At 34.1% G+C, this 25,327-nt stretch overlaps 1 protein-coding gene across 1 annotated transcript in view; it reads left to right on the top strand.

Moving 5' to 3' along the window:
- Positions 1 to 474: 474 nt before the first annotated feature.
- LOC128864999 (sodium/potassium-transporting ATPase subunit beta-1) overlaps positions 475 to 25,327 on the top strand; it is a 92,132-nt gene continuing 67,279 nt past the window's right edge. The window contains exons 1-2 of the mRNA XM_054104833.1: positions 475 to 1,007; positions 5,117 to 5,344. Of these exons, the coding sequence (XP_053960808.1) occupies positions 5,212 to 5,344 (133 nt within the window). The 5' untranslated portion in view covers positions 475 to 1,007; positions 5,117 to 5,211. The remainder of the gene's footprint in view (positions 1,008 to 5,116; positions 5,345 to 25,327) is intronic.

Below are 25,327 nucleotides of genomic sequence, written 5' to 3'. Positions count from 1 at the left end.
AGTTAAAAAAAATGTAAACAAATTACAGCACAAAAGTCCCACTGTACGACCTCGTAGCCCCAAAGAAGCCATTGAGTGCAATTGTTGTTGTGGTTTTTTGTAATCAGCGTCGGTAGCGCAAACGATAAAGCAGCGGCAGCTGAACACTCACCAACAAGTATTTGGGTCTGGTAGAGTACTTCGTTGGTGAGTTGTTGGTTATGTACTCACATACATTCGTACATATTTTGTATGCCAATGTATCAACAGCTGTTGCTTTTGCTGCTGCCGCTATCGCTGCCACCGTCATCACCTCACCTCTGCAAAACAGTGCAGTCGACAGTGAATTTCGGCGTAGTGTAGGTTCTTACCTACACTCCCAATAAACACCACTCGACGGCGACTAGCATCAACAGAGTTGCTGGTCTCCGATGGTCTGGTCTGTTGTGCTATTGTCTGCGTCTCGGACAACAGGTCTCATTCTCGGCTGTCAGACTAGCTTTCGACATCATCGATATGCACATTCAGTTGGTCGGTCAGCTCGCTGTCAGTTATCGCGTTTCATTGGAGCTGTTCGGTTCAGTTTAGCTCAGCAATAGCCAACGTCTTCGTGGTCTTCATTGTGGCCGATAGTGATTAGCTTGAGTGCGCGCGTCTTAATCCCAAAAACCGACAAAACAAAATACCCAGACATCGGCAGGCGTTTAAAGCAGACAACACATCGTACACAAAGGCAAAAGAGTGCGGCCGAGACGCTTGGAGTCGCATTGAGTAGCGTTGAGTTGAACAATTCGAAACGATTCTGCTGTGTATTACGTTCGGAAAGTGGTTCAGTCAGTGATCTTTGTCGGTTAGCGCTAGACGTACACGCGGAAGCTCGAGAACTCGCAGACAAACAAACCATAAATCAAAAAACAAAAAATCTTACAACGAACTAAAATTTTTCTCACCAACAACAACTCATATTTGTATTTCATTGTAGGAATACAAATTTGAGTTTTTTGCCGCAATAACCGTGAAATAGAAAAGTAAATAAGCTAAAAATAAGTTTTCGAAATTACAAAATTTGTTATATAAAAAAATGTTTAAATAAAAAGAAACGAGAAAATTTTGTTTCAGTCCTCGATTTGTAAAAGCGCAAAACAAGTGTGAGAGTGGCGATATTTTTGTTAGTTTTGTTTGTGTAAATTTCCTGAGTTTTTATATGACTGCGCTTTTATTGCTCTAATTCCTTTTCGATTTTATTTTGCTTGAATATTTGCATAAAAACCGTTTCAAGAAGTATGGGTAAAAACAGACTAGTGAATTGCGCAAAATCAGTTGTACTGTGAAATAATAAAATGAAAAGATTCTGGCGTAAAAATACTTATAAATTTTATTCTTGTACGAAATTTTGCAGAAATACAAAAATTATAATACAAATATGATTGGATACCTGGAGTGAATGAAATTCGAAATTCTGTTTTATGTTAAAACAATTTAAGCAAACTAATTGGAATCAGTAATTTTTAATTTATTTAAAACAAAACTGCATCAACAACTTTTTAAGTGAATCAAAATCGTATATTAAAAACAACAGATTTATAAAAAAATTTAAACTAAAACTAAATTAGATTGACACCAAATTTTTTTATTTTTATCTTTGCGCTTGAAAATTGGGCAAGAAAAAATTATTATTTTTTTATAGCTTAAAACTAAGCATCCCTAAAGGCAAAACCTTCAACTAGAGAAATTTAGTATAACAGGGCAAACAGGAACATATAAATATTTTTAACCAAAAATGGAAATGAATGTGATTTAGAAGTATTTAGAATGAGAAGTAATTCTGAAAGTTTATTATGCGAAATTCGAATGCAGGCAATTTATTAAAGCAGTAGATTTCCAAATAGAAAATGTCTAAAAACTGAAAAATCTTAAAAAAATACGTTGTTAAAGAATATTTCTGGAAAATATATATTTCATTTTTTTTAACTCCTACTGAAGCATAGCAACACTTAATTTTAAAAATTTCTGGGCTTAGTATGGAGAAACAAATCAATTAAGAAGAATTTAAAATTTAAAGAATTTTACTTGCAAACTCCATATTTAAAACATAGCAATAAAATAAAATAGTGGAAGAATTAGAATAAAATTAATCAAATTAAAATGAAATAAAAATAAGTATAAAAAAAGAAAAGAAAAAAAATAATGAAATGAAATGAATTAAATTAAAATTAAATCAAACAAAATAAAAATACAAATACAAAATAAAATAAAAAAAAATTAAAAATTTAAAAAAAATGGAATTAAATAGAACAAATTAGAATAAAAAAATTCTGTGACAGATTTTGTTATATAGGGTTTTTCAATTGGCGCGGGTCGATTTTGGCGCCCTGTGACAGCCATTTTGTTTTGGTGACATCTGTCAAATCTTTTGTTTATTATTCAGTTGTTTATACCAAATCATCATGGCAAGTTACACGATTGAACAGCACGTTCAAATGATAAAACTTTATTATCAAAATGAGTGTTCATTAACGCAAACGTTGCGCGCATTGTGCCCATTTTTCGATAGATGTGGTGGCCCTTCCAATTTCTTATGGCCAATATGGACCTAGACGACATGTGGTTCCAGCAGGACGGCGCTACGTGCCACACAGCAAACGCCATTTTATTCCATTTCAACATCTACCCGACCTTATTGAAAAACCCTTTATAAAACCAAATTATATTCAAGAAAAACCAAATATAAAAAATTACTTAAAAACTTAAATAAAATGGAATATAATCGAATAAAATATTATTAAAATAAATTAAAATAAAAAGGTTGTACAAAGCGAGGGAAGTCAATATACATATAATATGTAGTACCAATAATTATAGCTTCCACTGGATTAGTGCCTAAACATCCAATCAAAAATTTGAAGAAGTATGGCTGCCAACACCTTTTAGAAGACGTGGAGAAGTCAACCATACTGAACACATGTGGCCGGTTTTTAAATATTTAAGCAACCACCACAGCTCCACCAGAGCACAACCTCTTGAAAATTTAATCCAGGATGTGTAATCTCCCGGAACAACCGAGATGGATTAAGCTCAAAAGGTTTAAAATTTAAAATTAAAAATTGAAAAAAATTAAATTAAATAACATAATAATAATTCATAATATAACAAATTAAATAAAATAAATAAGGATAAAAAATAAATTAAAGTAAAATAAAATGAAGTAACATAAAATAAAAAAATTAAAATTAGTTAAATAAATTAAAGTAAAATGAAATAAAATGAATGAAAAATAAATAATTTAAAAAATAAAATTAAATAACATAATAATAAATAATAATAATTAATTACAAAATAAATTAAATAGAATAAATGAAAATAAAAAAATAAAAAAAGAATAAAAAAAATAAAAATGTAAAATTAAAACGACAAAATTAAAATTATTAGATTAAATTAAAGTAAAATGAAATAAAATAAATAATTCTAAAAATAAAATTAAATAGTATAATAATAATAAATAACATAATAAATTAAGTAGAATAAATGAAGATCAAAAAATAAAATAAATAAAAATTAAAAATGTAAAATTAAAAAAAATACATTAAAGTAAAATAAAATAAATTGAATCAAAATAAAATTAAAATAAAAAATATTAAACCATAAAACAAAATAATTTATAAAAATTTAAAAATTAAATTAAATAATGTAATAATAATTAATAACATAATAAATTAAAAAAATATGTCAGGATAAAAAATAAATTAAAGTAAAACAAAAAAAAAAATAAAACAAAATTTAAAAAAAAAATTAAAATAAAATAGAATGAGGTAACACATAAAATAAAAAAAAATAAAAATGTTAAATGGAAAATTAAAAAAAAAAATTATTTAATTAAATGAAAGTAAAATAAAACAAAATGACTCAATGTAAAGTAAAAATAAACAACTTGTAAGCTTCTCATTAAGGACGCACTAATCAGGTCTGTAAATCAAAGATGGATTAGTGTCAATACCTGTGAAATTGCTAGGCAAACATGGCCATGGCTAAATTTACGTCTGTCCAAGAGTATTATAAAACTGAGTAGACTTCAAATAAGGACCTTAGTAGGGGCCCTCACAGGACATTGTCTCATAGGAAATTACGCAAGGAGATTTGGCGTTTACACGCAGGGTTTCTGTCGTAGCTGCAGAAATGAGGAGGAGTTGGAAACAATTCAACACCTTTTTTGCACAAGCCCATCTCTAGCCAGAAGCAGGAACCGATTTTTAAAATCCTGCTTCTTAACGAATATAGATAATTGATACAGTTTAGGTATCAACAACCTTTTGCGATTTGTCAAAAGCTCAGGATGGTTCAATATGGAGAGGGAAATGTAGCCCAGTTCCCGCGGCTCACACTGGACCCATTTCGTGGTCTAAGTGGCATCGCTGTCTCTATGTGCGATCCGGCTGCCAAACCTAACCTAAAGTAAAAATATAAAAATAAAAAACAATAAAAAAATAATCATTTAAAAAAAATGTATACCAAATGAATTACATAAAATAAAAAAATAAAAATTTAAAATTAAAAAAATAAGAACTTAAAAAAACTTAAAAAAAATTCAAAAATTAAATCAAGTCAAATTAAAATAAATTAAATTAAAATAAAATAAGATTTTATTATATTGTACAATGTAAGGTAATTTTACCTTTATATAACCGAAAAAGAAAACGCACTTTTCCACTGCTCGGTTGCTTTATTTCAACTCACTGTACATTTGCATTTGCATTAAAAAAATATAAAACAAGAAAACAACTAAAGAAATACATCAAATTCAGAATTCACTTAATACAAAAAGTACCTGAAAATATGCTCAAACCCGCACTCTCAGCAACTCCACATGCGTTTGCCCCATCCCCTTAAGAGAGTTTTTAAATTTAAGTCTCTGCCGCCCAAAAACAATACATAATTGCCCCTCACAGAAGTCATTATGAATTTATAATTATAATTACAAGTCAGCTAGTGTGAATGCAAAAACAAACCAAAAAAAAGCAAAAACAATAATTGGCTCATTCTTATTGTATACCTATTCATTTTGTGTTTTTGGTTTTTGTTTTTGATTTTTCGCTTATCATCTATACCTTTGTAACAACAAATTCTGATACACCCGCGATAGGAAACAACAACAATAACAACACAGTTCGATCATTTTGAGCTTCTCGCAGTCGGAGTGTTAGTCGGTCGGTCAGTCGTCAAGTGAACGCGTGCAAAATGTCGACAAAGAAGAATGGCAATGCCGTAACGGAATTCCAATTCCCTCAACCTAAGGAGAAGAAGACCTGCATGGAAATAATCTACAATAGCAAGGATGGCACCTATTTCGGACGCACACCCAAAAATTGGGGTGAGTAATTGAGCAAACACATATTATATTTTATAATACATACAAACATGCGCGAATAAGCAGAGCAAATAAAAATGTTCCAAAACAAAATACTCGTATATGTAGTATAATCGTATATGTATATATATATACATATGTATACGTACACTAGGCAAAACAAGTCAACGCCCAGTTTCCCTTTCTACAATATTTAGAATGTTTTTTATGCTCAATTTATGCCTCCAATTTCTTATGCAAATATAATTCGTACTACAAGGTGGCGCCAAGTTAACCAGCCCATAGAAAGATTTTTAATTTTTGCAAATGACGTCGTGCATCAGTCGTATTTGACATTGGTGAACTAAACTTCTGCAGTATACGAACAGACAAGCAAAGGAGCTCGTAAAAGTCAAAATAAAGATTTCAATCAAAACAATTTTTTTTATGTAGTAAAAAAGTTATTCAAAAACAAATTACGTGATTAATTTTGCGCCACCTTGCATACAAATTTAATAAAAATAAAATAAAATTCAAGAAAATTTAATAAATTTCAAATTCTCATAAAAATAAACAGAATTGATGATTAATTTTGGGACACCTTGCATAAAAAAATCTGTCAAAGAAAATTTCAAACCTTGTTCAAAATTCACAAAAGTTTAATAAATTTCAAATTCTCATAAAAATAAACAGAATTGATGATTAATTTTGGGCCACCTTGCATAAAAAAAAATCTGTCAATCGAAATTTTAAACTTTGTTCAAAATTCAAGAAAATTTAATAAATTTCAAATTCTCATAAAAATAAACGAAATTGATGATTATTTGCGCCACCTTGTATAAAAAAACCTCTAAATTGGCATTTCAATTTAACACAAAAATTGTTAAATTTCACAAAATTCTCATATAAATGCCAGATTTTTTTTTAATAGAATTTGAAGAATTTTTTTAGGTATGCAGTTTTGTAGTTCCTTCAAATTCTATAAAACAGAGTGCAAAATAAGAGCCGCTCAAAAAGCGCTTTGATTTTGGACAATTTTTTTTTTTCGTGCAATGTTGCGCATTTTATTACGAACATGTTCGTAAGTCTCGTACTTTTTCTAGTCAGTGTAACATACAATATATAGTAATAATTATAATAATAAAGAAATTATAAAGAAGGAAATTATGATGACAAAGGATAGACCGAAGTTATGAAAAAATTATAATATTAAGGATATTAATATTAAAAGCAAAGGATGGCCAGAGATTTTAATATTACTCGAATAATCGATTATTCGGTCCCATTTCGTTTTTACGGTTACTAAGCGGTTTATGATATTTGAATAATGGTTTTTTATATCTTAATCAAATACTGAACATATTAACTGGCTAGTAAGAACTTAAGTTAAGTATTTGGCTGTGTTGATGTAGCGAGGCCTCCAGTTCTTAAAACATGCGAGATATGTATGAAGCCTTCTCAGGTTTCATTTACCTATTAAACCGCACCAGAGTACCTGCAAACCACATTGAACCTACATGGACTAAGTGAGTTGGCTACTCTAAGCCGACTGCCACAAAAAAGGCGGATAAGGATGGATCTGATGTGGCAGTCAGATGCTGGGTGCTAGGAATCTGATGCTAAGAGCTTGCCATTAATTACTTATTTGTAACTTTTATTTTTGAAAAGCGTCCTCGAAATAAGAAAACAACAATCTACGACACTTTATTCTATTTCTCATTCCCTCTATAGCAGCCTAAGTTATTTCATTCTGACTGGGTTGCTGTTTTTTCACGTGCAAAATAACTAGAATTCAGTGGTTAGTTTAGTTTGAGAAAGCGTTGAAGAACTCAGCACCCAAGTAGCATATCAGTGTCATACTCGTATTACTAAGTTAATATTAACAAGCGATGCAATTGACATTGTCGGGAACGTTCCCACGAAAGTCGGTTCTACGTTACCGGAACGACCCGGCTTTATATTCGGCCATGGACTGCCACTCCAGCAGCATTTCCCGTACATTTATGGGGAATGTTTATGCTGCTACAACAACAACATCGTTATGAATGTTCCCACGAAAAACGGTTCTACGTTACCGAAACGACCCGGATATATACCTATTCGCGCAATGTTTATGCTGTTATAGCAACAACCATAGCGTTGGGCTGTAACGGTGGGTCTGAAGGTCTTACTCATAATTGTGCTCAGCTATCTCCAGATTAGTCATCCGCTATAAAGCTGGGCGTCTATACATCGAGGCACTCACTTATCTAATCATTTTCTTACCTGCAATCTTCGCAGCTACCATTATAAGCAATAAGTATAGCTGGCCTTCAGAAATGAATTGGACGATTTCCAATAAGAACTGAGATGAGCTTCGACATATCAATTCTGGCCTTCACGAATAGATTGCATTGGAGTGATAAAGAAATGCTACAGTCTATAATTTTATTTGGCCTGGTACTCAATCCCCGCTAAAGGCCGTCATGAAACACTATTTGGCTAAATAATCAGCGGCCTCTGTTCAAAAGTTATTTCGAAGTCCAGATACAAATTAAGCCCACGGGTTATGATTTGGTTGTGAAAGATGTCAGAGTCTGAATAACAGCCTAGTTGTAGTTGGATAGTAACGAGCTCGTCTTGAAATTGCTGTGGCTCACTGTGCTTCTAAAGACAGCAGGCTTTGACAAACACTTTGATGAAACATTTATATTATAAGAGAGTTTGTTACCTTTTGTACTTGGTGCCCAAAAGTGAAAACACAGTAAAATTGTAATGAAAATGGCTTTACAGCTTTTCAAAATATACTCCTTGGAAGTCAATACATTTCGGCATTCCCTTGAACCGCGACCCTATGCTCTAATGGGAGCTGAAGGGAACGATTGTGATCATGATTATGATTCGGTTGAATCAATTCCCACAGAACCTTAAAAACTAGCTATTTAAAGGTTTCATTAGCAACCGCTGAAAACCGTTGGCCTCGCATTTTATTTTTGATGTTCCAGAACAAAAAGAAATCATTAGGTACCAAATCAGTGCGGATAACCCATAAATTTGTTCTTTGAGTGCTCAAAAACTCTTTTGTGTGAGCCGATACTTTGTATTAAGGAAGATGGATTCGTCTGCAACGGTTGAGTTTCCTTAATTCTCCAAAATTATCTGTTCAACAAATGCTTCTGTATCACTCACAATTGACGGTTTTAAGTTTCTCTACTGGTACAGTTGCCACGAAACTAGATTTTTCTTTTCGTTTCTTTTGGGCGAGATGAATTTTTCAACTCACTGAGAAAAGGAATAAACAAAGCTTGTATGCGAGTTTATGCTAAAAAATACCAAGCTTTTTCATAGAAATATCGAATTACAGCTCGTCACACGTAATGCTGCAAAGGCGCAAAATATAAAAGGCAGCGCTCGTAGTAAATAGTCTACTTTGGAAAACAATAGCAAAATCAGACAGATGTAAGGAAAGACCAAGCCCAAATACCGGTGCTTTCTTTCAAGCAAATATAGTAAGTGGAATTCCTGGCCTATTGACAGAGAAAGAACTCCAAAGGGTCACTATAAAAATTTTGGGTCTAAAATTGATATTTTATTTACCTGTCACCTACTTTATGAGATCTCGATCGAGAAGTTCTTTAAAATAGAATTCAGTATTGATTATGTGTAGAAATGATTTCGATTTGCCAAATACAGACTCGTATGTCTCAATAGATTATAAACTTTTAAAACCAGCGTCTAATTGTATTATTATTTTGAACATGCTAAGATAGAATTTGCAGCCTGTATAGGAATGAACTTTGAGTTTATAGTTCTCCAAAGATTTCTCTTATTTTTCATACCCCACGACTATTTACTCGAACACAATAGGCCACAATATCGTCATAAGCGCTCTCAGAGAGTCAAATGGAAAATGACTAGGGTCATATTATTCTTAAGTGCCTACAGACTGATAAAGTCAATAATAAGGAAAAATATTATCAAAATGTATTTACTTAGCTTTCATTCAAACTAATTAAGTAAGCAGTGTGTTAAAATATGGCATTAGATAAAACAGTCAACTAATCTTTAAACTGCAATTATCAAGATAGGAGCTGGCAAAGCGTAAACAAATGACAGCAAGGCAAATATGTGGGTGAAATGTTGAAATGAATTGTCGATTTTAATGTACTTTATGTTGATATGGAATATTGCCTATGAATATGAAAAATGTAGAAAAGTCGCATTTTAGAAATAAATATCCGCACGTTTTGTGGAAATTATAAACAAAAAGGTGGATGCATAGCTACATATATACATAAGTAAGTTAACTTATTCAAAATAATGAAGAGTGAATATATTTTGTAAGTACACATCAGCCATCGTAGTATTGCCACTTAGAGAGCTGGTAAGAAGTTATAACGAGATAAGAGAGCACTACAAATTTGAATAAATGAGTAGATAGGTATTCACATATTTGAGAACTCACACAGGAGAGAACAAACATACATATCCAACGGAAAATCACGAAGACGCAGATGCTATCAGATATCGAAATATGCAGTTTATGCGAAGGCAAGTCTTATATTGAATTTAAAAATAAATCAATAAACCAAAAATGTTGTTTTTATACTTAAAAAAAATTAAAAAAAGTAAATAACTAGTAATGCTAAAACTATGAAAAAAATAAATAAATAACTAGTGATGTTAAAACTAGTTATGACAAGTCGTTTTAAGAAAAACTACACCCAATCCTAATTCGATCACCTTCCGATGTTAACTTGAAAACAATTTTATAAATTTTTTTTTCAATTCAAATCAACTATACAATGGTTGGCGGTACTAAAAAAAATACCGGTATCTCGAAAGGTCGTTATTCGGGGCATCAAGATTTGCGGGACTATCAATTACGCCTGCTTGTTGACGAGTATGACACTGAGTTAATACTTGGGTGCTGAGTTCTTCAACGTCAACTCAATCTAACCTAAGCACAAAGTTCTGCCTTTGGAACTAAAAAACGTCAACACAGCCAGAATGAAATAATTTAAGCGGATATAGAGGTAATGAAAAAGAAGCAAAACTATAGTAGATACTTTCTTTCACCCGAATCAGTCAAATGGAAATATAACGTTTTGATATCATGAAGGAATGAATGATTCTGTAAGATTGGGCGAAAAAGGTTAAGAGAATATTTAATATATTACTATTCTTGATAAGTTAGGTGTTTGGCAGAGCTCTAATCTACTCTAATTTGAAGTGTGCGCTTACTTAAGGGAGGGGTCTAGGGTTTGAGCATTTTTTTAATGAATTTTTGAGACTTTGCTTTAGAGATATGAATAGTGAAAATGTAATATATTTAAACTTTTTGTACATTATAAAGCATCATTTCCACAATATTGTACTAAATTTTTGTAAGAAAATATCCGGAAATAAGCCGGGGAGGTAACTTTGCGGTGACTATCGTATCTAGTTGTAGAATCATCTGAAATAAAAAAAACAGAATTATTTGGTTAAATTATCACCAAAACCTCCCCCGCACTGGCTCCGATTTTTTTTTTTTTCATTTTTACGTTGCCAGCGCGTTTTTGAAGCAAAAAGTGCGATTTTCACTGATTTTTTCGCTGTATAAGTGGAAACCGCCCTTAATGTAAAACAAAAAAGTGAAAAATCTCTCAGGGGGGGGGGAGGTATTTTATATATAGAAGTTGTATACCAAATTTGAAAAGGATCGGTTAAATATTGTTGAAGTTCTAATAGTCACGGACTTTGAAAAAGTGGTTTCGAGAAAAACTTTAGATGTTCTCGGCATTTTTGTAACGCTCCACTCCAAACGCTCGCAGCTGTCGCAGAGGAGTGGGGACAAAAACGTCTATAACTCCAAAAGTTTTGCTCCGATTGAGCTGAAATTTTGGGACAATATTTTTGAGATGATTTACTATAAGAAAAAGCTATTTCCAAAAAATCGATTTTTTGAAAGTCAAACCCTAGACCCCTCCCTTAAAATTTTCTTTCTATTCGCATCAAGTATTCAGAAGATTGTGGTGCTCAAAAATTACCGGGATCCCGAAGTCCCTTGAAATAGTTCATCACATAAAAATCACACCGCTGTTCGATTACCTTTGGATGTCAACTTGAAAAAAATTAATAAATTTTCTTTGAATTCAAATCAACCACTCAAAGGTTTGTGGTACTCAAACAGCACCGGGATCCTGAAATGCCATTATTCGTGATTTCGGAGTATCGCAAACCTTTACATAATTCATCACAAAAAAATCACATCAAACCCTGTTCGATTAACTTTAGATGTTAACTTGAAAAAAATTAATAAATTTTCTTTTAATTCAAATCAAACATTTAAAGGTTTGTGGGATGGTTTATCGGGATCCAGCTGTTTTTTTTTCTTCTATAAGATTGGGATGCCGCTATTTTTTGAGTATCGCAAACCCTTAAATAATCCATTTCAATTCAAGAAAAATTTTATAATTTTTTTCAATGCCGTTTTTCTGGACCTCGGGATTTCGGGACTCAATATTGACTACAAACCGAACTATTTTCGGTACTTAAAAACACCATGGTTCAAACCAACTATTGAAAGGTGTCTGAGACTCAAGAAATATCGGAATCACGAAATTACGTCATTCGAAATTTCGGGATCCCGTTTTTTTCGAACCGCAAATATTTAAGTAGTCCATGTCAACTCGAGAAGAATTTAAAAATTTGTTTGTATTTCCGTCATTCGGGACCCCGGGGTTTCGGGACTCAATATTGGCCACTAACCAAAATATTTTCAGTACTTAAACATACCATGATGTCAATCTCGGAATGCCGAAATACGTCTACCCTGAGTCAAGAAATTACATCCCTAATAAAGATTTTAAAGATTTAAAGATTTTTAGACAGCTACTCTACTGACCAGATCATTTCTTACTATACTGAAAGCCGTCCACGTGGTATCCGCTGATGCTGCCAGAGAAAGAGTAAAACATCCTTTCAAGCAGAGAAAGATCAAGTGTTAGACAGACTTGACTTCACTTGGTGTGTCCCACTGAAATAGTTTAGAGGTTTACCGCACCCATCAAGAGGAGAAATAACACAGATAGTCGTCTAAGTTCAGCAGTCAGCTTCGAGCTGGGTATCTACATATGCCCTCATATACAAACTCATACATACAGATAACACTTACATATACATATGTACATATCTAAGCATGCAGGCATCATTTGTTACGTGTGAAATCAGCTAATAGATTTACAAGAGAGCTAATTAATTCAGCAAATAAAAAACTCACAGCAATTTTATATTTAACTTGACAACAGTTAAGAGTTTTATATTTTTCCGCAGTACTCGCGCAACAAAAAAGGGAATAGGGTGGAAAATAAGAGTAAAAACAAAGAAAAGCCAAATGGAAATAAAATGAAATAAGCAAATCAACAGAAATTCAATACAATCGCTGTAGGGCACACACCCATCCCCCAACCCCCCGTCGTTATACACCCACCATACAGACCATACAAACCACAATCGTTGCTTTGCGGCATACCCGCATAAGTAAAGTAATGAGAACAAAAAAACAAAAACAAAAACAAAATTCGATTGTATGAGTCGAGCGAAAAATATCAAAAGTGCTGATAAGAAAATTTACGCGCACGAAGCGACAAAAAGGCAAACACTTGCATGCACACCGTTGATAGATGGACGTATTGATGAATTACTGTGATGAGTGAATGCATATTTGAACGCATGAGGAAATGATTAGATGATAGTGCGCCTATGGCAGCAAATGAATCAATGGCTCACGCTATCTAAAGAGAGTCTAGGAGCCACATGTCGAGTGATGACTGTCGATTACTAAAAACAAAAAACACAAGAAAAAAACAAAAAATGAGTACGAGTATACGCGGAAAGAAGGCGCTTTAATTGCAAGAAGCATTAAACTCGCGTATAAATATCTGTACATATATACATATACACATACATGTAATCAAAAGCGGGAGTGTAACTCGCGCACGTTTTCAATAGCCCTATGAATCACTGGGTCAACAAGTTGTCAGGTTTAGCATGGGCTGGCCGGCCTACGCTTTTTATCATTATAATGAAAAAATATGTACTATGTAGCTGAAAGAAAGGAGACGACATGAAAATGCCGGTGATATGACTGACTGCCTTAAGTCCACCTGACCAGTCATTTACCGCAAAACTGTCAGTGAGTGGTGTCGTCAGCGACATTTCCGAGTCCATTTGGCGCGCCAACACGCAAAGTGGGCACGTGGATAACGACTGGCCATGGGTACAAGTCATAAGGTGTTGTCATTAGACAAGGCAATCACTAAAAAAGTGAATATACAAACCAAGCCAAATTTGTCTTGCTTGCAAGCGTACATACAAGACCTTTTATTTCGCTTGTGTATTTGCTCAGAATTTGTAGTTGATAATTTATGAAACAGCTTAAAGCGCATGCTTTAGAGAGCCACATGCACAATTGACTGCAAGCAGTTTTTTTAGACTAAGTGGCAACTCCCTTGTTACCATGTTAATTTTGCTATTTTTAGACGACTATGACGAACTGAGTTTTATTACTATGGCGAGAGGACTCACAACTTTGAATTGAATTTGGGAAGCATATGGCCGTAAATAAACAGCCGTCCATCTCTCAGCTGCTTGGAAAAGAGCGCAAACAACTGCGAACGTGACTGACAATAAGTGTGGCGAGACTGGATCAGCTTTACAGCTAAAAAACAACAAAAAAAAAAAGGCTGGTGGTATTAGTTCCTTCAGCGTTATAATATTTATTGTATATTAATTTCTAATAAATATATATAAAAATAAAAAAAAAGGTTGCCAATGTTTAAAGTTTTTCTGAATTGCCACTTTTAACTAATTTCGAAGATGGCAGATTAATGCAATGGATTTAAGCTTCACTTATAAAGTATTTAAATTAACATGATAACAAGAGCTGCCTTTGGTATTCAAGATAGAGCCTCTCCCTTACTAGAACAATTATCTGCTTTCCAATCTTGGGTATTGAGGGCAAAGAACTTGGCACTAGACACCACCTTTGAATCACAGATAGTTGTTAGTACTTTCAAGCGTTTCCATGTCAAGTGATCCAAGTACTTTGGGCATAATCTCTACTATTTCTAAAAATTGGTTTATTTCTTGGCTTGAGTAAATAGAAGTAAACTGAGAAAACCTTGAAAAAAATTTATATTTTTTAAAATTTTGGTGTGGATGGATCTTTTTAAAAAGTCTAATATTTTATAGTTCTTTCTAACATTTTTAAATTTTTTTAGAATTATAGAACTTAAAAAAAAATTCTTCATATTTTACAAAAGAAAATTTTTTGAGTTTTAAAAATTTTGAAAAAACAACTATTTTCCAAAAATACAATATAAGAATTTTGGAAAATATATTTTGGAGGCATTTTTGTTTCATGTTTATTTTACTTTAAAACATGAAGCCAAAAAAATTTTCTAGGAAATGAATTCTAAGAACTATGAGCAAAAAATATTTTCTACTTAATATTTTATTTGGAAAAATAATTTTTTCTATTTCCAAAAATATTTTCCAAAAAATATTTTTATATTAATATTTTGTTTTGGAAAAATATTTTTTTTTGGAAGTTTTTGTTTGTTTCATTTATTTTATTCTAAAACATAAAACACAAAAATGTTATAAAAAAAACTCATGAAAATTTTGAGCAAAAAATACTTTTATATTAATATTTTCTTTCGAAAAATATTTTTGTTTGGAAATTTTTTTTTAACTTAATTTTGTTCTACAATATGAAACACAAAAATGATGAATGCAAAAAACAAGAAAATCACCCAAACATTTGGGAAATACTTTTTTGCTAAAAATATTTAGGGTTTTTTTTTTGTCAGAACAGAAAAACAACGATTTTTTCTTATTTTCTTCATTTTTTTTTCATGTAATAAGAAATAAACTGAGAACATCTTGGAAAAATTTAAAGTTTGAAAAACATTTTATGGAGCTTTTTGAAGTCAAATATTTTCGGTTCTTTTTAACACATTTATAATTTTTGTGTTAGAATAGAATCAACTATAAAAAAAATTCAAAACAAATCCTAAAAATTATGAGCAAAAAAATATTTTGCCAAAACACAATATTGGAATTTGGGAAAATATTTAGTTTGGAAGCATTTTTGTTTTAAATTTATTTCTTTCTAAAACATGAAATAAAAAAAATATTTTCCAAAACAAGATGCCTAATGATTTTGAACAAAAAAATAAAATATACATACATATATAAAAATTATATTATTATTTTGTTTGAAAACATATTTTTGTTTGTTAAATTTATTATTTTTTTTTTAAAATTTTTCTCCCAAAATTTATTTAGTGTTCATTTGGAAAAAAAAAATTTTTAATTTCTTTGTTGAAAATTTTTTTTGCTAAAATTTATCTATTTTTTGTCATTTGTAAAAACCACAGAAAAAATTTGAATTTTTTATTTTGTTTTTTCATTAGAAGCTGAGACTACGCTCAGCAATCCCTGAAAGTTTCATAGTTACACTCCAATAACTTTTGCAGTCATATTCAAATACGCACAGCGAATCAATGAAAAAGCAATGCAAAAAAATTTAAAATTTTGGTATGGCGATTTTTAAAGTCAAATATTTTAACGTTTTTTTTTTTTTTTAAAATTCCAAACAAAATTTTTTTTCTTCAATATGTTTTTAAATTTTAATTTTTTTTTGTCATTTGTGAAAAACAGAACAGAAAAAATTTAAATTAAATTTTATTTTTCATATAATATGAAGTAAACTTTGAAAATCTTCAAAAAAATTATATTTTTAAACAATTTGGTATGGAGCTTTTTAAATCAAATATTTTACTATTCTTTTTAGCAATTTTATAAGTTAAAGAAAAAATTTCCAAAAAAAAATTAATTTTGCTCAGAATTGCAGGTATCTCTTCTTTTTTTTTCATTTGCACATACAAAAAGAACTGAAAATTTTGATTTTTTTCTTATTTTAACTTTTCAAGTTATATTCAAATACGCACAGCGAACTAGTGAAAACTCAGTGAAAAACCAGTGCAAATCACTGCTGTTGTTATTGTTGTAGCTTAGATTAGATTTGTTGGGAGGTTGGACAAGTCCAAGCACTCAGTTAGTAGACCATTGTACTACACCCGGATAGATATCAGTAGAAAAAATAAAGATAGGAAAGGTAAAAAGTGGATGGTAAAACGGATAAATTAGTTTGAGGTCACTCCTCCACAAATCTCTTGGATTCATTGATGAATTTTGTCCGGGAGAGCAAGAGTATGCACTTTGTCCATACTCAGTATATCGCAACCCAGTATCCTAAGTCTGATTCTGGAAAATGCAGGGCAGCTACAGAGAAAATGCTCTGCAATGTCGTCATTCTCAAGACAGGATAGGCATATCGGGTTGTCTACGACCCCCATGGTAGCCATATGCTGACCACAGACGTTGTGTACTGTGCGTTGTTGTAGCTCACTAAACCCTGTCAGTGCGATGGACTTACTGGTCGTCTTCGTCTAACTCACCTAACGGTAGACCCGGGAAGCGTGCTGTTTCGGCACCAGAGGGAGAGGGGTGTTAGGTGAGTTGGTTTGCATCCTGCGCCACAACTTTCCTTATCTTCCTCTGTTTTGAGCCGTGGCCTCGACAAAATTACAGACGATTGCTGACCACATAGATAGCGGACCATCTCTTCAGTCCCATGGCAGCCGGTTCTACGTACCAGATTAACTCGGGTTTTTCACGATCAAGGGTTGTCGTCCCAGTAAACTAGCTCTTTCTAGTGCACTGAATCTCACCGCTCGTTTATAAATTGGTTATCTTCATTTTTTTTTAAACGAACTAGTAATCGGATAAAATTAAAGTTTTTTCGCTGGAGAGAGAATATGACAGCTATCAAAACGCAGTTTTTTGTTGTCCAGATATTTTTTTCTTCAAGGCTAACCTTTAAAATTTTATTTTCTGTAATTTTCTCTGAAGAAAAATTTTAAAATATCACTTTTTTTCATTCGCCAGGACTTTCTTCTTTCGTTTGATACTCCTGTCATTAGACTGCGTAAAATGTAAACCATGTTTTAATTTTTTTAGTGAAAAAAGCTTAAAATTGTTCATGATACAGACCTCAGGTAGGCATTATTTCAGTAGGCTTGCCCCTAAGCGACAGAGTTGACTAGCACGTTGTTACAAAAATTTAATGACAAAAAAACTAAAATAGTGTATTTATTTTTAAATTTTCATTCTTACTCGCTAATTTTTCTCCAAATATTTACACCCAACGCCACCAGTTCGCTCATTCGGTCAATATTATTTACAATCGACACATTTTCTCTTCCACTCGGTTAACAACACGCAAATGCTATGTTAATTTTAATAATCAGCCACTTCCTTATTGCTGGTATTCATAAAGTATTCGTACACAAATTGTTACATGTGTCATTTTCGATGGAGTTTCAAAATTGGGGCAGTGTCCTCAAATAGTTTACCTAATTTATAGTGAAACACGAAAGCAGGTGGTCAGCGATACTTGCATGTGTATGTGTGTGAATACACACCTACGACAATACGAACATATGTTGGAATGTGTGTATGCATGTGAGGAGCAGACTGCTGTTGGTGTGGGTCAGTGGGTGGCGCCGCACCCAAAATAAACCTTTGCGAAAAATGCTGTTTGTATTCTACTAACTAAAGCGCAACGCTTGGAATGCTTGAAACGGCTGTTGCTGCTCCTATTGCTGTTGCTGTTGCTGTCTCTGTTGTTGCTGCTGCTGCTGCTGCTGCTGTTGAATGAACGCTGCTGTAGACATGCGCCAAAAGGTTAACAACCCTTTGGAACGCATTGACGGGACTGTACGACGCTTGCATATCCTTATTGACTGCAAATACAGGCGCACACGCAAAAGTAGGGTATGTATGTGTGTGTGCTTTAGCTTTCGCAAGTATGCATGCGAGAGAGTTATGTATGCGTGCGTGTGTGTGTGTGTATTACTATGTAGTTCAGTTGCAGGATGTAAAAGCGAAAAATTTTTACTACGCCACGCCATTAGTATACGTAGCATAGCAGTGCGGCCAAGTTGTAGCAATACGTACCGATTTATGTGTGTATGTGCGTGTATGTACAATTGAAACACGAAAGTAGAATGAACTCAATATTGTGCAGGACATTTATGCAAGGACCTGCGCATATATTTCTCATAGTTAGGTATACCTGTATATGTGTATGTGTGTATATGTGTGGGTATACAGGTACATAGCGGGAATATAGTGGAAATAGCGAAAGTGTAACAACAGATGCCCGCCTCCCCACCCAACTTGTACGTACGTACTAGCATCTGCAACAGCAACTGCAGCAACAACACTTTGCCTTGAATGGTAAATAAAATATCCATGTCAATGCATTAACCGTGAGTGGAGCAAACAAATATGGAATTCACTTCAGTCGCTGGGACAGTTGCAGGTGTTGTGTAAAAATCATCGCTGATTACTGGTCATTAGAACGAGGACATGTGAGACAGCTGAGTTTTATGTCCTCTTACAGCAACTTTGATTCTCTGGTGTAGATTTACTGTGAAGGGAAGTGCTATTAATGCCAGTAACTGCATTTTTATGGCAATATTTTCATGGAGAATAACCGTTTTCTGATTTCCACAACAATTTTACTAAGCATGTGAGGGTCACAATTAACGGGTTGTTTACTGAATGATAAATTTCCATATTCTTGTTTTTCCCCAAGGAAAGATATTAAGTGTTTTATAAAATAAAATTGCAATGATGTTGTTGTTGTTGTTGCTATTGGTGATGTAGTTGTTGTTGTACACATTGCGTCAGTGACGCCAGCAAGAGGAAGCGCGCAACCGCGGCAATAGCGCATACACAACAAAAATTTAGCGAAGTCCTCAACTATCTGTGCGATCCTTCTGGCCGAAAAATGTGAAACACAGATGGCGCTCTAAGCAGGAAAAAGGAGGAGTGAACAAAGGCAAAAAAAGTGTTTGTTGTGGTTGTCGTTATTATTCTTTTTGGTATTTGTTGTTGTTGTTTTTGTATTAGCAGATATGTACGGCGAATTCGTTTAGAGTGTCAGTCCTTGGCCTGATACATATGCACTATACGAAGGTACAGGATCCGAGAAACCCAATGAACGTAAGGCAACTTTGAGAAACAGCCTCTGCATACGCTCTATCCTATCCCATCAATGTGGTACTGGTGGAAAGGACGGCAGATTGTTGCAACATGCTCCAGATGCGCGCGAACAATAGAGAGAAAAGAGTTTTATGGTGTACGGATTGGAAAATTCAGTGCTATTAAAAAATAAATAAATAATTAATGCCTACACTCCTGTTAGGTGCTTGGCCGCGCTCCTCTTCCTCCTATTTGTGGTGTGCGTCTTGATGTTGTTCCACAAATGGAGGGACCTACAGTTTTAAGCTGACTGAGAGGTTTTCCATTGCCTGCCGAGCAACGACCGCTATTAGAAAACATACTTTTGTACTATATGACGTTTCATGCCCATATCGAATGGTAGTCACGCACATCATTCCGCTACGGCAGGCACGCAATGATGGTAGTATTAAAAATGTAAACAATTTTTATAGTATACCTTCAGGAGCAGTCAGAACAGTAACAATACAAACAGAACAGGGAGCATTACCTAAATTTTGTGTGGTACAATTTTCGTGCGGAAAATTACTTTTTACTTTATATTTAGCATAAATGTATATTTTCGGTAATACGCGAAGCAAATGATTTAATTATTTGATAATAACAGACTTAGTATTGCTAAAAAAGCACACAGCAGATGTGAAACTTGTAAATAACATAAAAATGCGGGCATGTCTGTTAGCGATCTGTTATCGGCTAGAATCAAATGTTAAGCTAACATTATTGGAGAGAAAGGGCTCTAGCATAACAGAGCACTTTACTATGGTTAAGTTTTTGGAAGTCATAGTCGAAAATTTCAATTTAAATGTTGATGCTTCAGAAAAAAAAGGATCGATTTTGCGGTATTGTGAGCGTAAGCCGTACCATCAAATAGAAAAGCCAGACCATCAAATAGAAAATACTACAACGAAACTAAGTGCAAATTATGTTAGAAAATGATATAATAAAAAGTATCAAAATACAATATAAAGTTTATACCTACAAAACCGGAAATTTTTATTCTTCGTAAATGTTGAAAAAATATTTTTAATTTTTTTTTCGCAAATATTTTTTTTCGGAGATTTTTATTTTTTGGAAAATATTCATAAAACTACTCATAAAATGTAGTAGAGTTCAAGTATCTTGTGGCTTCGCCACAAATATGAGTAAATATGAAGCTCGCTGAAAGAGGAAGGCCTCTTTAGAAAGAGAAAAGGCTATTTTGCGTTAAAAAGATTAAGTGGAAAAATTATTGCTTTTGTCCAACTGGCAGCAGTTAGCTCGAGAGAAAATGTAATGACTTATTTAACTGGGACAAATTCGCTTATTTTCGCGTTATTGCACCTATTAAGAGGTTACATGGGTTTCGTTGGTTCAAAAAATCGATTTATTTTTTTTTGGCTTATTAATTTCTGCAACATCTCAGGAATATTATCTTAAATTTTCAAATCGATCCGAATAATAATTTCGGAGATACATCCTTTGGAATGTGTGCGCTCCAAGCCACTTTTATTGTTACTCAAAACTTTAAACGCGTTTTTCTCGGAACCGTGTTTTCAAAGTCGGTTGTCAAATGTTCTCGAAAAATACTCAACCGATCTTGACGAAATTTAACACAGGTGTTCGAAACACAATTTACTCGTGCTTGAACGAAGGATTTTGTTTTTTTTTTCAATTACAACTATTTAAAAAAAACAATGGCAAGCAAATTTGACCGAAACTTTTATTTTTTTGGAAAAATGTCTGCCAAAATTCCAATTTTTATTTTTTTTTTCTTTCGTTCGTTCAAGCACGACTTTATGGTCTTACGAGTAACTAAAACACTTATTTTCGTTTTTTCATTTTTGATGAGCCTGTCAAGAATTATGCTGACAACCCCCTTTTTTCGAGGGGTCACCGGAAATGACGTCTCAATGGAGGAGTTATAATTTTTTTTTGTTTTTTGAAAATTTCAGAAATTATTCTTTAAATATGTATCTATTAGGCAGAAAAAAGTTTGAATTAAATAAATAATTTTTTACACAGAAAAAAAATATTGAGAATAGGCCTTTTTTTACCCGACGAAACCCATGTAACCCCTTAAGAAGGGGAAGTTAGATACGTTCCCGCGATAGTCGACTCTACGTTAGCGGAACGACCCGTATTTATATCCGGCTGTCATATCAGCGGCATTCCCCGTACATGTGTGGGGATCGTTTATGCTGCTACAACAACAAGAAAAACAACGTGATAGATTTAGAGTTGTTAGGAAGCAATTTAGAAAACTTTTGGTCTAAAAGTTGTTTCACAAAAAAAAAATTGTAATAGTTTTTCCCCAGATTTCAAGAATCTTTTAAATCAAAACATTCGAGATCCTTGCAGAATATGGGAAATTTAACGAGCAGGGGAATCCTTTTATTATTATTATTATAGTTTGCTTAAGCACCGATTATGTGGCGCATAGTGCCAAAGTTAATAGTTTCCACATACTTCTATAATTTCGGTTTTGCCTCAATTGAGTCCAGCTGAGATCGTTGCGAGGTATTTCGCCATGCAGGCTGTGTCGCCAAGATCATCTTGGTCTACCCCTGCGTCTATGCCCTTGTGGGTTCCACTCTAAGGCCATCGTTGGTATTTCTTGTGCTGGTTTTCTGAGAGCGTCCAACCCATGCCCACTTCCTCTTATGGATATCGACGTCCATTGTAACTTGATTGCATCTTCTGTGCGTTCTTCAGTGTTCGCTATCCAGTTTTCTGACCAACAATCGCGTATTATTGTGCCGATGCATAAGTTTAGAGGCATCAGGTTTTGCAGTTGAAACACAATCTGCAGTGATGTTGGCCAGGATTCACAACCATACAATACAAGACCGGTCTTTGGTGTTAGAATTGGAGTATCATACTTTTTTAAGCGTCCCAAAGGCTGCTATTGCTTTCATTAAACTTGCTATTATATCAGTGGAAGAGTCACCATTTGCAGTATTTTGGGCAACCGAGATACGTAAACTCTTCACCTTCTTCAATATGTTCAACCTGTTGGCCAGCAATGGTAATATTATTAGGCTGTATAGCATTTATATTAATTGATTTCGTTTTCCGAATATTTATTTTGAGGTCGTACCTTAAAGATTGGTCGCGCAAATCATTCGGTTTGGACTGTAGATGAGCCTATGTTTACTTGAGAAAAGATCGATGTCGTCAGCATAATCGAAGTCCTTTTGATGCTCGCCGGTTAGGGGATTCCATACAACACCTAAGCTTTTATAAGGGCACAAAACATTTGCAAATATTCAGTCACATGACCAGCCATACTGAACAACTTAGACTTAACTGAAACTTAGACTTACTTAAAAAAAAAGATTCTCTAACGCCCCTCTCCTGCCACCAACTCAGTGGAAGTTTCCATTAATAGCATCCACAGATGAAAACTCCACTTCACTGCTCCAAAAGCTACCCAAAAGAACTAATACTAACACACTCAAAGGGTCGAGTTGACACTAAACTACCGCAATTTCGATTATAATAGGACTATGAATAAGTTCGTGCGGTTTTACAACAGATGGCGTAACTTGATTATTATTCCATCGATCCACATTTCCAAACATTCATTGGAGAGCTACTGTCGTAAGGCACAAACGTCAGTATAAGTTTTTTATTTGAAGCGTAAACAACAATATTTTTACCACACTTGAAAATGTCGAATTTCGTGCCAAATAATGTGTTTTTGCGGGGAATTCTTCTTCATTATTTTAATATGAAGAAAAAAGCAGCCGAAAGTCATCGTATCTTGGTGGAAGTTTATGGTGAGCATGCTCTATCTGAGCGAACGTGCCAGAAGTGGTTTGCACGCTTTAAAAGTAGTGATTTTGGCTTGGAAGACGAAGAACGCGAGGGTGCGCCGCCAAAGTTCATGGATACCGAATTGGAGGAATTGCTCGATCAAGATCCGGCTCAAACGCAAGAAGAGGTTGCAAAAACTTTGGGAGTTGATCAATCAACCATTTCCAAACGTTTAAAAGCCATGGGAATGATCCGAAAGGTAGGCCATTGGGTGCCGTATGAATTGAAGCCAAGAGACGTTGAACGCCGTTTTATGGCATGCGAACAACTGCTTCAACGGCACAAAAGAAAGGGTTTTTTGCATCGAATTGTGACTGGCGATGAAAAGTGGGTCCATTACGACAATCCAAAACGTCGGGCAACGTATGGATACCCTGGCCATGCTTCAACATCGACGTCGGCGCAGAATATTCATGGCCTGAAGGTTATGCTGTGTATCTGGTGGGACCAGCTGGGTGTTGTGTATTATGAGCTACTGAAACCGAATGAAACGATTACGGGGGATGTCTACCGACGACAATTGATGCGTTTGAGCCGAGCACTGCGAGAAAAACGGCCGCAATACGCCGATAGACACGACAAAGTTATTTTGCAACATGACAATGCTCGGCCACATGTTGCACAAGTGGTCAAAACATACTTAGAAACGCTCAAATGGGATGTCCTACCCCACCCGCCGTATAGTCCAGACCTTGCGCCATCCGATTACTATCTCTTCCGATCGATGCAACATGGCCTGGCTGACCAGCACTTCCGTAATTACGATGAAGTCAAAAAATGGATCGATTCGTGGATTGCGGCAAAACCGACCGAATTTTTCACAAAGGGAATCCGTGAATTGCCAGAAAGATGGGGAAAAAGTAGTAGTAAGCGATGGACAATATTTTGAATATTAAATTTGTAACCATTTTACGTCAATAAAGTTTCAAATTTCGAAAAAAACCGCACGAACTTATTCATAGTCCTATTAAGTCACGTCACACACATTCAAAGCCAAATGCAGGCACGTGCTAACTGAGTGTTCATTCCACAAAAACAAGTAAAGGAACAGAGAAAAATAAATGCGTCCAAACGCTTTAGCCTTCAGCGCAAACTGTTGAAACAAAAAAAAAGTCTTTGTATATATTCCGCCGTTGCACCGAAGGGTTAAGAGCACGCTGAGGCCGCATGTGTAGCAGCAACCCCATTCATGATTTTCGTTTACCATTCGCTTTACTACATGCACAATGCCCTGAGCATGTCAAGGATATGTTGCCGTGGTATGACTTGGTTTGGTTTCTGGTGCATGGTGCACGCGTCCAGTGAGTGATCAGTGCAATGGACGCGAATGAAAACATAGTTTATGCCAGCATCGCAGCAGATTTCATGCACACCAATACATATACACATATATATATATATATATATGCACAAACAAGCACATTATCCCATTTAGAGTCCATTGAACTCGACATAAAACAAGGAATAGGAAAATGATTTGAAGGATTAAAGGCGTCATTTATGGCATACGAAGGCAGCCAAGTGGCGCGGTTGTAAAAACAAGTAACCGCAAATGCTTGTAGATTTTTTAAGATAAGAGCGCACATAAATTGAAAAATTCTGGTGCGACGACAGGCAATTTGATCTGAAAAAAACGAGCAAAAAATTGTAATGGTTTTTAAAACATTTTTTATTGAAAATGACTTTGTTTAATATTTTCTGCACAAATTCATGTCCATTTTATTTCTTCATGTGCATACATACATACATACTTCTCTACACATATGCATACATACATACATACATATGTATTGCATGTATCTACATACATACATATGAAACAAGCTACAGTTTTCACTTCGCAGAAAATATTGATGCTTTTGCTCTTGAAATATTCAAAACGAAAGACAGAAAATCAGAACAATTTTACATACATACGTTACAATATAAAAATAGGAATGTGTAATTAATTTTCTATTTTGCTACTTAAACGCAAAATCGGCACGCATTCCCTGTAGGAAAGCCACTAGCACGGAACTGGTTCGCTTTGAGTGAAATTTGGCCCATGACGCATTCGCATTTTCATTATTCTCCATATAAGCAGGTCAT

This window comes from Anastrepha ludens, chromosome 5, assembly GCF_028408465.1.
Source record: "Anastrepha ludens isolate Willacy chromosome 5, idAnaLude1.1, whole genome shotgun sequence".
Lineage (NCBI taxonomy): Eukaryota > Metazoa > Arthropoda > Insecta > Diptera > Tephritidae > Anastrepha > Anastrepha ludens.
Note: the sequence above shows the minus strand (reverse complement) of the source record. Positions and strands in the feature narration are given on the sequence as shown.